This window comes from Schistocerca cancellata, chromosome 1 (assembly GCF_023864275.1).
Source record: "Schistocerca cancellata isolate TAMUIC-IGC-003103 chromosome 1, iqSchCanc2.1, whole genome shotgun sequence".
NCBI lineage: Eukaryota > Metazoa > Arthropoda > Insecta > Orthoptera > Acrididae > Schistocerca > Schistocerca cancellata.
This window is the reverse complement of record NC_064626.1, coordinates 776732976-776747152: the sequence shown is the minus strand read 5'-3', so window position 1 is coordinate 776747152 and position 14177 is coordinate 776732976. Positions and strand designations below refer to the sequence as shown.

The window sequence follows — 14177 nt, the reverse complement described above, 5'->3', positions numbered from 1 at the left end:
TTTCGACGTCATTCGGCAGGATTCCCTTTCGCTATTCTAAGAGTGTGCCTAGTTGCTTCCTTGTTTCATGGATCATAAATATGGTGTCTCACTGCAATGTCGAACAAGTTAGTTTAAACTTATAATGCTCTTTGACGATGAAAAATCTGACAACATACTGATAATTTGCGCAGTAACGTTTTGCATTAGTGTTTGCCACCAGCAACTCTTTTTTTATGCATAGTGAGTTACACTTAATAGCAATCAAACACACTCACACTCACACACACACACACACACACACACACACACACACACACACTAACAAAATTACATATTTCCAAAAAGTTCTATGGAGTAGGAGGAACTGTCATGTGCACAGGGTGGTCCATTGATAGTGACTGGGCCAAATATCTCACGAAATAAGCATCAAGACGGAGATGACAGATAAACTCCAGTGGAAGACTGTGCAGGAGAGACGCTCAGTAGCTCAGTACGGGCTTTTGTTGAAGTTAGAGAACATACCTTCACCAAGGAGTCAAGCAGTATATTGCTCCCTCCTACTTATATCTCGCGAAGAGACCATGACGATAAAATCAGAGAGATTAGAGCCCACACAGAGGCATACCGACAACCTTTCTTTCCATGAACAATACGAGACTGGAATAGAAGGGAGAACCGATAGAGGTACTCAAAGTAGCCTCCGCCACACAACGTTAGGTGGCTTGCAGAGTATGGCTGTAGATGTAGAAACTAAAAAACTACGAAGAACGAAACTCGTCTTGCTTGAAGGGACAAACCAGATGGCGCTATGGTTGGCTCGCTAGATGGCGCTGCCATAGTTCAAACGGATATCAACTGCGTTTTTTTTAAAATAGGAACCCCCCTTTTTTATTAAATATTCGTGTAGTACGTAAAAAAAATATAAATGTTTTAGTTGGAGCACTTTTTTCGCTTTGTGATAGATGGCGTCGTAATAGTCACAAACGTATAAGTACGTGGTATCACGTAACATTCCGCTAGTGGGACGGTATTTGCTTCGTGATACATTACCTGTGTTAAAATGGACCGTTTACCAATTGCGGAAAAGGTCGATATCGTTTTGATGTTTGGCTGTTGTGATCAAAATGCCCAACGGGCGTGTGCTATGTATGCTGTTCGGTATCCTGGACGACATCATCCAAGTATCCGGACCGTTCGCCGGATAGTTACGTTATTTAAGGGAGCAGGAAGTGTTCAGCCACATGTGAAACGTCAACCACGACCTGCAACAAATCATGATGCCCAAGTAGGTGTTATAGCTGCTGTTGCTGCTAATCCGCACATCAGTAGCAGACAAATTGCACGAGAATCGGGAATCTCGAAAACGTCGGTGTTGAGAATGCTACATCAACATCGATTACTCCCGTACCATATTTCTATGGACCAGGAATTGCATGGCGACGACTTTGAATGTCGTGTACAGTTCTACCACTGGGCACAAGAGGAATTACAGGACGATGAACGATTTTTCGCACGCGTTCTATTTAGCGACGAAGCGTCATTCACGAACAGCGGTAACGTAAACCGGCATAATATGCAATATTGGGCAACGGAAAATCCACGATGGCTGCGGCAAGTGGAACATCAGCGTCCTTGGCGGGTTAATGTATGGTGCGGCATTATGGGAGGAAGTATAATTGGCCCCCATTTTATCGATGGTAATCTAAATGGTGCAATGTATGCTGATTTCCTACGTAATGTTCTACCGACGTTACTACAAGATGTTTCACTGCATGACAGAATGGCGATGTCTTCCAACATGATGGATGTCTGGCACGTAACTCGCGTGCGGTTGAAGCGCTACTGAATAGCATATTTCATGACACGTGGATTGGTCGTCGAAGCACCATACCGTGGCCCACACGTCCCCGTATTTCTTTCTGTGGGGAAAGTTGAAGGATATTTGCTATCGTGATCCACCGACAACGCCTGACAACATGCATCAACGCATTGTCAATGCATGAGCGAACATTATGGAAGGCGAACTTCTCACTGTTGAGAGGAATGCCGTTACACGTATTGCCAAATGCATTGAACTTGACGGACATCATTTTGAGCATTTATTGCATTAATGTGGTATTTACAGGTAATCACCCTGAACAGCATGCATTCTCAGAAATGATAAGTTCACAAAAGTACATGTATCACATTGGAACAACCGACATAAAATGTTCAAACGTACCTACATTCTGTATTTTAATTTAAAAAACCTACCTGTTACCAACTGTCCGTCTAAAATTATGAGCCATATGTTTGTGACTATTACAGCGCCATCTATCACAAAGCGAAAAAAATGGTCCAACTAAAACATTCATATTTCTTTACATACTACACGAATATGTAATAAAAAATGGGGGTTCCTATTTTAAAAAAACGCTGTTGATATCCGTTTGACCTATGGCAGCGCCATCTAGCAGGCCACCATGACGCCATCTGGTTTCCCTCTTCAAGCTAGACAAGTTTCTTTCTTTTTAGCGTTTTCGTCTGACGCTTATTTCGTGAGATATTTGGCCTGGTTACGATCAAAGGACCACCCTGTATACAATGATTTCAGTTTGTGTCTGAGGATAATTGTGCTATATATTACGTTTGTACTTACAATGCCATCCAAATCACACTAAAATGACAAATATCACTAAAGTGACCAACATTGTAACCAGTTTTCATGATCTTGTCGTTAGACAATCATATTTTTGAGAAACATTGTACTTGACGTCTTCACAACTCTGCATCAACTGTTTTCACCTTCAACATGATGCAGTCTATAGTCGTGGAGCACTGGATGCAGTGTCATCAGCATGTCTCTCACCCACACATGACTGATCGAAATCAGTTATATAATTTATTACTCTCCTCGCAGATGTGAACATATAATGTGATGTACCATGGGCAAATGAACTTGATTGTTGTCCACAGATACGCAGTTTAGCAACAGACTTTGTTTACCCAGTCTCTCAAAAAACTCATGATCAAATCTCAAGAAATGGCTTTGAGCACTATGGGACTTAACTCCTGAGGTCATCAGTCCCCTAGAACTTAGAACTACTAAAAAACCTAACTAACCTAAGGACATCACACACATCCATGCCCGAGGCAGGATTCGAACCTGCAACCGTAGCGTCCGGGCGGTTCCAGACTCAAGCGCCTAGAACCGCTCGGCCGAAACGGGCCGGTCAGCAAACATCACCCCCTCCACATTTGCTCCACCTCTCTGCATGAAAGTACCTTCCTGCGTAATGCTGACTGTAGTTCCACATACTGTCTACATATATTAACTCTAATAAAACTTTGGTAGGTACTCGCTATGATCAGAAAGAGATGTTTGCAGAGACAGTGCAAGGTGCTTACTAGGAGATGTCTCGTTTCATTTTCATAAAGTTCAGTTTCTTACATCAAATAAAAGGTTTATTATGGTAAGTATCTCTTGAAACCAAAGGCACAGTGCTGAAAAGTAATCATTACTTAATGGGAACACTTCCTTACTGCCCACTGCGCTGGACTAAATATCACTTTGGAATTCCCTTTTTTAGCTTTTAAGTTTATGCAATGTATCAGCTCCAGAGAAGTGAAACGTCGAATGATGACAACCTATTGTATACAGCTATGCAAAGTCAGTGACCCAATGTGAAGAGAGTTTTCGCTGAATGATCGAGAAGAACTGATTAACCGTTCACTCTCCTGACCTCCATGAAGAAGTCATACACCATCCCTTAAATCGCTTCAAAGCTCAGGACAGTGGCAGTGCCTGACTATCGTAATAGCTTCCCAGATCGTCAAGCTGCTTGGACTGGAGAAGTATTTTGTCATATCAGTTATCACTACCTCAAGTGATACAGACAGACAACTGGTAGAGTTGGAGGGGTGTTGAACTTACGCAAACTTCCTCTGAGTCACATCATATCAAGGCTTCCAATTAAACAGGTATGTGGCCTTAGTCACAAAAAAACAGTTAATTATCCCTGATTTCGGTGCACAGTCCATGTCCATTAACTTAAAGTGAGGGCATGTAAGGCCTGGACAGAAGGATGGGAACAAAAGTGATGGAAGAGAGGCAACAAATAAAATAGTGGCCATCTGTTTCTTCCAGAATATCGTGGCTTACAGATTGGACATTTAGCAGAGGATATCTAACATCAGTAATAAGGACACGTTTCTGTTATGGAAATTTTCCCTGCATTTCCATGGTATAGATGTTGACTCTCCCCATATATTATTTGCAACTTGAAGTTAGAAGGTGATTTAAATCGTTTAGTATTTTCATGTTAATGGTATTATTATTATCATGTAACTTTGTGAAAGAGACTAATAAAACTGAAACTCCATTATCCTATCATCATAAAATACAAAACAATACAAAATAATCACGAACATTTTTAATGGAGTGCAATCTACACAAATAATGTCTCAGCAAAAATTAATGTTTTACGATCTGTTATCAGCTGCTGTGTGAACTGTATGTACTCTCATATTTGTTGTAATTTCAGAGCGTCTATTTGTTTAATATAGCGCTGGCTAAATGAACTCACAATAAAATAAAATAATCAACTTAAATCACAATTACTTGAGTTTAAAATATGTTAGAATTCGTTAAGCTCTGATTTTTTAAACATTTTTTTCTTAGTTTTATAAAGAAACGCGAAATCCATTACAATATTCAGCGCTCTCGTTGTCGCTAATTTATCTCCTCTTGGCTTTCAACTTCGGATATCTTCTGCATCACAACATTTCTAGCAAGTTTCTTAACAAATTGTATTCATATCAGTTCAAGAACTGGTCCGACGAGATTATGAAAAATCCCTAGGCTTCTAAATTATTTTTATTTTGTATCCTAATATATTGTGTGTATTGAAACGAAACATTGTTAAAGCTTTCTTTTATTTGGGTAACTAATTAATCTTCTACCGTAAGAAGTGCTTCACGTAACACCTGACATGAACGACTTTATTAGCCCAGTGATCTACATTACAATACTATAAACAAGTCACACAGTCTAGTTGTCCAAATAATTTTTACACTTACACTTGCTTGGAGATATTGGCCTCCTTTACATACCTGTCGCATGCGGACGAGTGTTGCAGTTATTGTGCAGTATTATCTGTTGCTGTTTCGTGTATTCTATATCGACAAATTCAGAAATGCACATCTTTCTTCAGTGAACTTGTCAATGTACATGACAGGAAAGCATTATTTTTATTCTATATGTTAAACAAGATTACTGATCAGTTTCTAGAAAAGAAGGAGTGCGTGCTTATAATCTCGACCGAAAGTTCTAACATCATCTTACGTGTAGTCGTCGATTCTCACCCAATTCGAGCTATAGCTTCTCATTACGCTGACGTGGACAAAGATGTCAATAATGCTACACAGATTTTGTTTGTCTATATCCGTTTGATATGCGTCGAAAGTCGCACAGTTGTTGTTTGATAGTGTTCGATTTCAACAGAGTAAATTTAGAACCAATTCTTATCGCCAGGCAAGTGGATTTAAACAAAATAAGCAAGTCTGTAGATGTAAACAGTACGCGAAGTAGCATTCACTTTTTGAGTTACCTGAAGGGCAATGCACTGTGGGTACGAGTTGTGTGGTGCGCATGCGCAGTTCAGTTTACAGTTGGAGCTCGTCAGAAAATGGCGTCGGCTAAGTTCTTGGAGGAAGCACTCAGTACAGACGTCGATGAATCAGCAGTCAGTGCTATTGTGGGAACGTTGGAGACACAGTTAGTGACTACGCAGCCTGCAGTTTCCAGTCAGCAAGGAACATCTGCGTCTGTGAATCAGAATCATATGAACAATACTATTGCTAATGGGGGCACTGTCTCAACACAGAAACACGGTGTTACAAACGGTGGTCCTCCATCTATGAATATTTTGAATGCAGATGCAAATAAAACTATTTCTTCTAGTACGATACAGAGTAGTAATGTTGTTCATTCAAGTGTTGTAAATACTGTCGTGGCTTCTCTTCATGGAGGAGTACCTACAAGTGGATACTTAAACCAAGTAACTTCAAGTGCTAATCAAGGAAATATAACAAATATTAGCAAATCTCACGAACCTGTTAAAGTAGTTTATCCTCCTGGAAGTCAAACGAACACTAGTACTGTCGGTATTAACATAAACAACAGAGTGAATTTCCCAACAACAGCTCTTCCAAATGGTAATCTTGGATTGTCTCCTATTCCATCTCATACAGTGTTAAATGCAGTCACATCAACAGTCCAGAGTGCAGTGTCACAGTCTCATTCACAGTCTGGAGCAAGTGTTACTGGTAAAATTAGTGGTGTAGTTAGTGTTGACGGGAAACCTGGAACTGCTTTAGTGATAAAAGCTAGTGGAAATAATAATGCAACTCAAGGGACACCAATAAGTGCTAATTTAGTGACAGTCCCAATGACTGTAAATACTACCATGGCCCTGACAGGGTCATATGTAAACACAGCTGTTGGAACTACTACTGGCACTACAACAGGAATGTCAGGTGTGGTGACATTAACAAAACCAGTTACACATTCGGTGGGGACTTCACAGACGTTGGTAGGGAATTCGCCTACTATTTTACCAGCAAATGTTCAAATTTTGAATGTAAATGCAGTTCGATTAGGCACACCTGGTCAGCAAGGACAGAAGAGCATACCACCAAGAGTTGTTATAGGTGCACCACATATGGTTGGTGCTAGACCAGGGCAGCCAGGAGTAAGTATTTGAAATAAATTTGATACTGTCTGCTTTAATAGTGGAACTATAGGAGTGCTGGAATGTTGTGCTACTTTAGTTGTTTATTAGTTATTTACATTGTCAAAATGAAAGATATATTTTGCACAGTACTGATCATATCTTGCAGTAAAAAAGCTTGAGTTATTTAATGGTGTTGTCATTATAGTCATATTACCAAGATTGGTGATTTTATTGAGATTTCCTGAAAAATCACCTCTGTTGTCAAGTTTTGTTTGTATACAGCACTCATTTTGTTGCTTGGGTGAATTAAATTCTAGAGAATGAAGCTAGTTTTTTACAGATACATTGCATAGTGAAATCTGTGATAAGAAGCTGAAACAATCAGTTGTACATTTAATTGTTGCCTGTTAGCCATCTACCCAAGGTACCAAATAGGCAATGATTTGTTATATGTTCACATTCACACATTTTCAACATTTGATGAAATGATTCTTACTATTTGCTTTCCTTTTAATGTTAGGATAGTTGCAGTGTTTTTTTTTCAGTTATTAGATTGTTTCACATCAGTAGCTCTATCTGTAAAAATAAGTTTAGCCACATCAGTGCTATACATTGTGGAGTGGAATGTGTTTATTTTTCTCACGCAGCATTGCAGCAAAGGTGTGAATTACACAATATCTGCATCATTTTGAGATTGTGGTAAATAATGGTTTATTTAAATAACATTGCAAAAGTGGGTCATTTTTTCTTTCAGAATGTTAAATTGTGGCTTGCTTTTATGGGCTTTTGAAATGTGGCAAAGTAATGTACTGTATATTTGTGTTATTGGAGTCATTGTATTTTTATCTATTTCGTATGTTATGACTTACGAGATGTATAACATGTAACTTGACTGCAGTTGACAAAAAATGGTCAGAGGTGCTGTCAGTTGGTGGTGTCCTTGTCATATTTGCCTTTGTTTATATGCATAGGTGTATGTTTATATTACTTAAAATACAGTAAAATTATTGTCTAAGTAATGAGTTCTCATTTTATTAGAGTATTCTATAATCAAATAGAATTATATGTATAAAGTGAAGCAATTATTCATTTATGCAGGGTCTGTTGATGTAACCATAATCAAGGTAAGGGATAGGTGGGTGACTTACTTGTGTCCACTGGTAGCTTTGTCTTAGATTGTTGTCATACTATGGATTCTGAATAATTCTTACACCTATGACACAAATGCTTATATAGTGATTAAAGGTAAGAGATTGGCTTACGTTAGTGGCTCTCCTCCCACCCTCCACTCCATTGTGTTTTATGTAGTTAATATATGTAACGTACACCAATATATTTGTTGGTTATTTGTCTGTCCTTTAATACAGCTTTTCTGGATTTGCCATGCTATTTTTTATTTTATAACAAAAAATGCATTGAATATGGCACAAAAGTATACATCAAACTGTTACAGATCAGTGTCTCACCGCAACTAAGATTTTGTTTTTTGGGGGTGAGAAATGGTACTATCGTCCTATTGTCTTCATTTTTATATTATTTTGCCTTTGTATCATGTAAATGATGTACTTCTGCAGACCCATGGAAAGACAAGTTAACCTTTGAAAATATTAGGTCAAAGAAATGATTGTAGCTTTGCAAAGTGTGATTAACAGTGATCATTAACTTATTGTAAAACAGTTACTAAACAGTTGGTCATTGCCATTTCCTTCGGCATGTTCTGTCATCTGTGTCTAGCTACTGTATTTCCTTCCTGTAGGGCTTCCCACTACAATAATGTCCTTTTAATTATTTTGGAGTGTGAGAAATAATAGAAATCTATACATATCTGAATTGTTTTATTTAATCTGTTTTGGTAATCTGACTACAGGATCACTTTGCTGGTCCTCTATTTCCATTGTTGATAGAATTGTACATGGCAGAAACACACACACAAATGGGCCTATGAAGTTCAGCTTTATAATCTGACCAAAATATTTCTTATATTACTTATATTAATATTGTAAATAATTAACATATATTTAATTCGATTCAGAACCAGTTGCATGATGTAGTGATCAGAAATAAGGTCTGCGTTTTCATTAATGTGTGTAATGAACTATATTTTTTTCATAGCTATCATTGTGTAAGAATTGTGGTTTGTTTGTGTTGTGTGTTATTTTGGTGTACTTGAGAACAGCTCCTGCCTTGTGGTTATCCAATTTTCTAGTGAAACTAGATCCCATGTGTTGGATTGTAAGAATTTTTTAGCTTAAGTTAAATGCCATTTACACTTGCTATGGAACTTATCGTAATATTATACTGTAAAATGGCCTAGGTTGGTTGAACGTGCTGATGCCGGTCATTGGGTTTGTCTTGTGAGATAATGAATTTGGTGGTGATGTGCACATACAGTGACAGAACATAACACTGACCAAATTTATTTTTCTTGCGTATTTTTGGTGGTAAGGGGCTGATTTGTATTGGTGTTCAAGATCTAGGTTGAGTTGAAAGATGGCAGTTTGGATGTGAGTTGACAGAGCCAGTGAGTGAGCAAATGAAATCTTTGTTATGGTGAGATACTGACCTGTAGCATAGTCCAAGATCTAGTTTAGGTTGCAAAGTGACAGTTTGCTTCAGAGGCAGTGAAGCTACTGAATTTAATGTCGTGAAAATAACACACAGTTCTTCTTATTATGTTTATTTCATGCCCTCCATTTTGATTATGTCATGGGTCAAAGCGCATGAGTGTGGCATTGACAGGTTCAGTATTTACATGTCCTTATTTTTTCCAAATTTTGTAGGTTGAAACAAACATCAGTGACCAGTGACTTATAAAATGCTGCAGTTGCGCAATTAACAGTATTGGAGAGTCTTTTCATAACTGCAGCATGTAGTTCTTTTGGAGTAAATAACAATTAGTTCTGCAGCTGTTGTTGCCTACATTAGTTGATTCAAACAATTTTAAAAGTTTCATCATGTGTAGTAGTTAGTTAATCAGATAAAAACTGTGATGGGTCATTCCATGGCAACTCTGTTACAAAGTGATGTTTATATTATAAGTTTTGGACAATTAACAGAATAAAATGTTTCTATTAAATATTTTTTTGGCTCAACGGAGGTGTCCGATCCCACCCGTCGGCTTTGATCCATGATGTAAGGGTTGTGGTGTGTGACGTCACAATGGTGCGGAGTTTAGTTGAGTGTGTAGTGTTTATAGATGTTGTTTTGTTGCAGTTGGTGGTGCCCTCTGGTGTTGTGTTTATGGTTTGTGTGTTATGTGGTGTATTGGGTTCATTTTGATTTTTCTGCTCCATCTGTTAAGGTATTGGTTTTGACTGTGCTTACAGAAATTGGTTTCAGTGAGTTAACAGTCAAGTTTTTGTTGTGTTTAAGTTATTGTAGTGCTGTTTGCTGTATGTCACATGTTAATTTGTTTAATTTAATTTGTGGCTGCTTTTGTTAGGTATGGATATGACGGATAAATTTAATAGTGCTTGTTTGCATGCAGAAATGGGGGACAATACGTTGTCCCTCATAAAATTTTTACAACTATTTGGGCTGCTGGCCGAAGTGGTAAAGTGGGACTTGTGTTGTCAGGAAATGCGGTTGGCAAAAGTTCCGCCGTCTCGGACCAGGGACTGCTACATGTTGCGGTGTCGTAGGGACAGCTTACGGTGCACCATAAGGCGTGGTACCTGGTTCGAGAGGTCTAGGTTGGGCATGCAAGAGATTGTGTTGTAGGGCTTCCCACTACAATAATTTCCTTTTAATTATTTTGGAGTGTGAGAAATAATAGAAATCTATACATATCTGAATTTTTTTATTTAATTTTATTTATTTTTGTTATAGATCCTCTCACAGTTTTTGTGCACATGAGACTGTTGTGAGTGAGAGGACAGTTTTTGACTGGTTTTCGTTTTGCAGGGAAGTTTTTTTTTTTTTTTTCGGAATATGTTAAGTACAGGGGTAAGTTGGGTGGGCCTGGGATGATGGTGGAGGTTGACGAGTCGCAGTTTGGGAAGAGGAAGTATGGGAGGGGTAAGTCTGATTGGTTTATGGGTGGGGGGGGTGCGTTGCATCTGGGGGTGGTTTTTTGGAGAGTGTGTTTATGGTTTTGGAGGGGTGCACGAAGAGGGAATTGGTGGGATTAATTGAGGAGTGTATAGAGGAGGGCAGCACAATAGTTTCTAATGCTTTTTCACCTTATAGGTGGTTGGGCGAGAGGGGGTATCATCATTTAGTTGTTAACCATAGTTTAGAATTCAAGAATTATGAGACTGGGGAATGTACAAATGCAAATAGAGGGGTTTTGTGGGGTGGTCAGTTATTGGGAGGGGAACGAGGCGCTCTTCTAACCTTCAGTCTCATTTAGATGAGTATTGTTGACGGAGGAGCGTCCCTGGCAAATATTGCATTTTTCGTGTATTTTTTTCTAAAGGGCAATTAGTAAAATGTATAGGCCGAGGGTGGTTGGTTAAGGAGGTGTTGTGGGGATGGGTGGCTCGGGGAGATGGTGTAGTTTTTGGTAATGTTTGTGGAGGCAGGTGGGTGGAGAGTGGTGGTTGTTTTGTGATTATGTTGTGGAGGATCTATTTTGTTGCAGTTGTTTTTGAGTCGTAGTGTGTGATTGAGATTTGTTTATTTTATGGTTTTTATTTATTGATGAATCTTTGATTTTTTTTGGGGGGGGGGGGGGGAGGTTGGGAGTTTTTTTTGTTGGTGTGTGTGTGTGTGTGTGTGTGTGTGTGTGAGTGTGGGGGGAGGGAGGCTGACGTAGAGTGCAGCGCCGGAATTATTTTGTGGTAAGTGATCGTTTTTTTGCCTGTTATGATGGTTGGTGATGTACTTCTGTGTTGTTTGGTTGGTGGTATCGGTGTTTTGGTATTGTGAGCTGCTGTTGAGCTATATGGGTCAAGGGAAGTGTTCGATTCCAATTTTGTTTGTCAAGGTGTTGGTTTTGTGGTAGCAATAGTTGCGGCATTGGTGTAATTTTTGGAGTTTTATAATGTGGTATTGACTGTTACAGTTGAGCTATATAGGTGAAGGGAAGTGGCAGATTCCAGAGGATATTGTGTGTAGTGGAATTTGGGAATTTTGTGTTGTCGATTTATTTCGTCATTTTGTGTGGTTTGGTATGGTGGTGTGTGTTTATATGTGTTTATATTTAGTTTGCCCACACCCAAAAAACCCAATTTCCCATGCTTGTCCGGTTAGTTTTATTATAATTTTGGTGCAAGATGTGTGTGTGTGTGTTGGTGTTTCGATCTATTTTCGTGTTTGTTGTCATGTTTACATAATGACTTAATAAGCGCCATATTGCAGTCATAGTGAATGGTCGAAAACCCCCATTTCCAATGCTTGTTGTCATGTTTACATAATGACGTAATAGGCGCCATGTTGTAGTCATAGTGAATGGTAGTTTCCACCATATTGGTGACGTCATGGGTCAAAGTAGACGGCGGAATCAGACACTTCTGCACTTCAAAACATACTTTATACAGAATGCTCTATAAACCTATATCACAATAATTGTTACATTACTATATTTATAAAACCAAATCCTATAATTATTCTTGGTAACTCACGTTACATTTCCAAGAAATGACTTTTGTATATGATAAAGAAAATACAAAAGTCTGCTCTGTTTTATGTGAACATTTCTTGTAAGTTTTACACATAATACCAGACGATGTTATAAGTATTTTAACAAAGTTCCAAACATTTAATCTCCAATAAAATAAATATTAAAACATAATGAACAGGTAACTCGCATTACGACATACGGTAACTCACGTTACATTGTCACAGATCACAGTCAAGCTTGAAATAACCACTGGAATTTACAACACTTGGAAGGTTCACTTTTCTGACAAGCTTGTCTTTAGTGTAGTATAACTCATCTTTAATTTCAGGCAACTTCCAAAAACTTCCCATCTTTCATAACAACATCAACTTTAAACTCACAATTTTCAATTTTAGAAACATTACCAGGAAAATATGAATTGTCGTATTTTACCACCACCCAGTCATCTACTTGTATATCTAGTGATTTTTCTGTTCTATATGTGTTTTACTCTGCAGCTGATGAAGTGGTGTGTCGTACAACTTCATTATTGTAGAGTTCCAAGTGATGAATTTTAGAAATGTTCAAGAAAGGCTTGCAGTTCTTGATTAAGGCCGAGAGATGTAGTTTTTTTGCCTCTTTGACTAAAGTCTTCTTCGCTCATAAGAACGTATGTCATATTAGAAGAAGAATTCAACAATGCTTTTACCAAATCTGTTGCATAGTTTACAACACATTTCCTGCTTTTCACACAAGACCAAACTTGGTGTTTGACAGCCTCACCAATTTCATCCACTGCTCCCTTCCCATGAGAAGTTGCAAAGTACTTCCATGTAATTCTTTTGGCATGACTCTTACTTAAAACTTTTGTATCCTCTCCAATATATCTGTTTTTAAACTGGGAAGCAGGACCATCTGACCAGATTGTAACTTCTCCAATATTTTTTGGTAGTTCTTCAAGAAGTCTATCAACATAGGGAATGACAGTGTTATTTGCGTGGTCAAGATTACCAGATAGCAAGACATAGGGGTGAGAAGTACCTGAATGCCAGATCATGGCAGTAAAAATACTAATTTGATTCTGCTGCCATTGTGTACTTTGAATTTCATCTTGACTCACACATGTAAAATTTTCATAAAAATTGATTTGCATCATGGCAGTTAGCATCGCAGAAGGCAGTGATTCCTTATCACTCTGATAGTTCTTTGATTGTTCTCTCTTAAAGTAGCAGTGCTCTAAAAATTTCAGTCCTATGGTAATAATATGATCAAATAAGATTCTATAATGTACCTTCTTCTACTTTCAAAATTCTGCCATCACCCTCCTGCCACACATACCATTTCACGCCGTACTCTTGTACACCAGTACATAAATCAAGAAGTTTAACTGCCAATAAATCTTTATATTTCATGCACTTTCCCAACCAACAATCGGCTGTAGGCTCTGCACATAGAAAAAGTTCTGGCTGATTACTGGTGTACTTAGGTATTTGAGGTACTATGCTATGAAGAGAGTTAATAGCACAAATGAAATTCTCATGATATCTGCAGACACACACATTGTGTGGAAGTTTATTGGCAAGCATGGCATGTTTAGGTCTTAATTCTGCGAATTTACTTTTACCAATCACTTTGCAATTTTCTTCACAAAACATTGCCTGGGCTTCTTTCGAAGAGAACATCAAGTGTCGTACTTGCAACTTACTCTTACCTTTCTCACGTTTTACAGTCACAACATCTTTGCGTCCAGGGGCCTGTCTGCTAATGTCATCCTTTCATAGAATTTGCTCACACTTAATATTTCATCACTTATTTTTTGTTTAGAGATTCTTTCTACTTCTAAAAGTTCAACATATGTATGATACAACCTTCTAATAACAAATTTTTGTTTTCTGGGTGATGCTGGAAGTACACATTTCAGTTTTGATATATCTTTTCCC

General features: G+C 38.2%; 1 protein-coding gene across 2 annotated transcripts in view; it reads left to right on the top strand.

Annotated features, from left to right (window-relative positions):
• Positions 1-5364: 5364 nt before the first annotated feature.
• LOC126187313 (transcription initiation factor TFIID subunit 4) overlaps positions 5365-14177 on the top strand; it is a 202195-nt gene continuing 193382 nt past the window's right edge. For both annotated transcript variants that reach the window (XM_049928325.1, XM_049928316.1), the window contains exon 1: positions 5365-6713. In XM_049928325.1, the coding sequence (XP_049784282.1) occupies positions 5415-6713 (1299 nt within the window). In that variant the 5' untranslated portion in view covers positions 5365-5414. The remainder of the gene's footprint in view (positions 6714-14177) is intronic.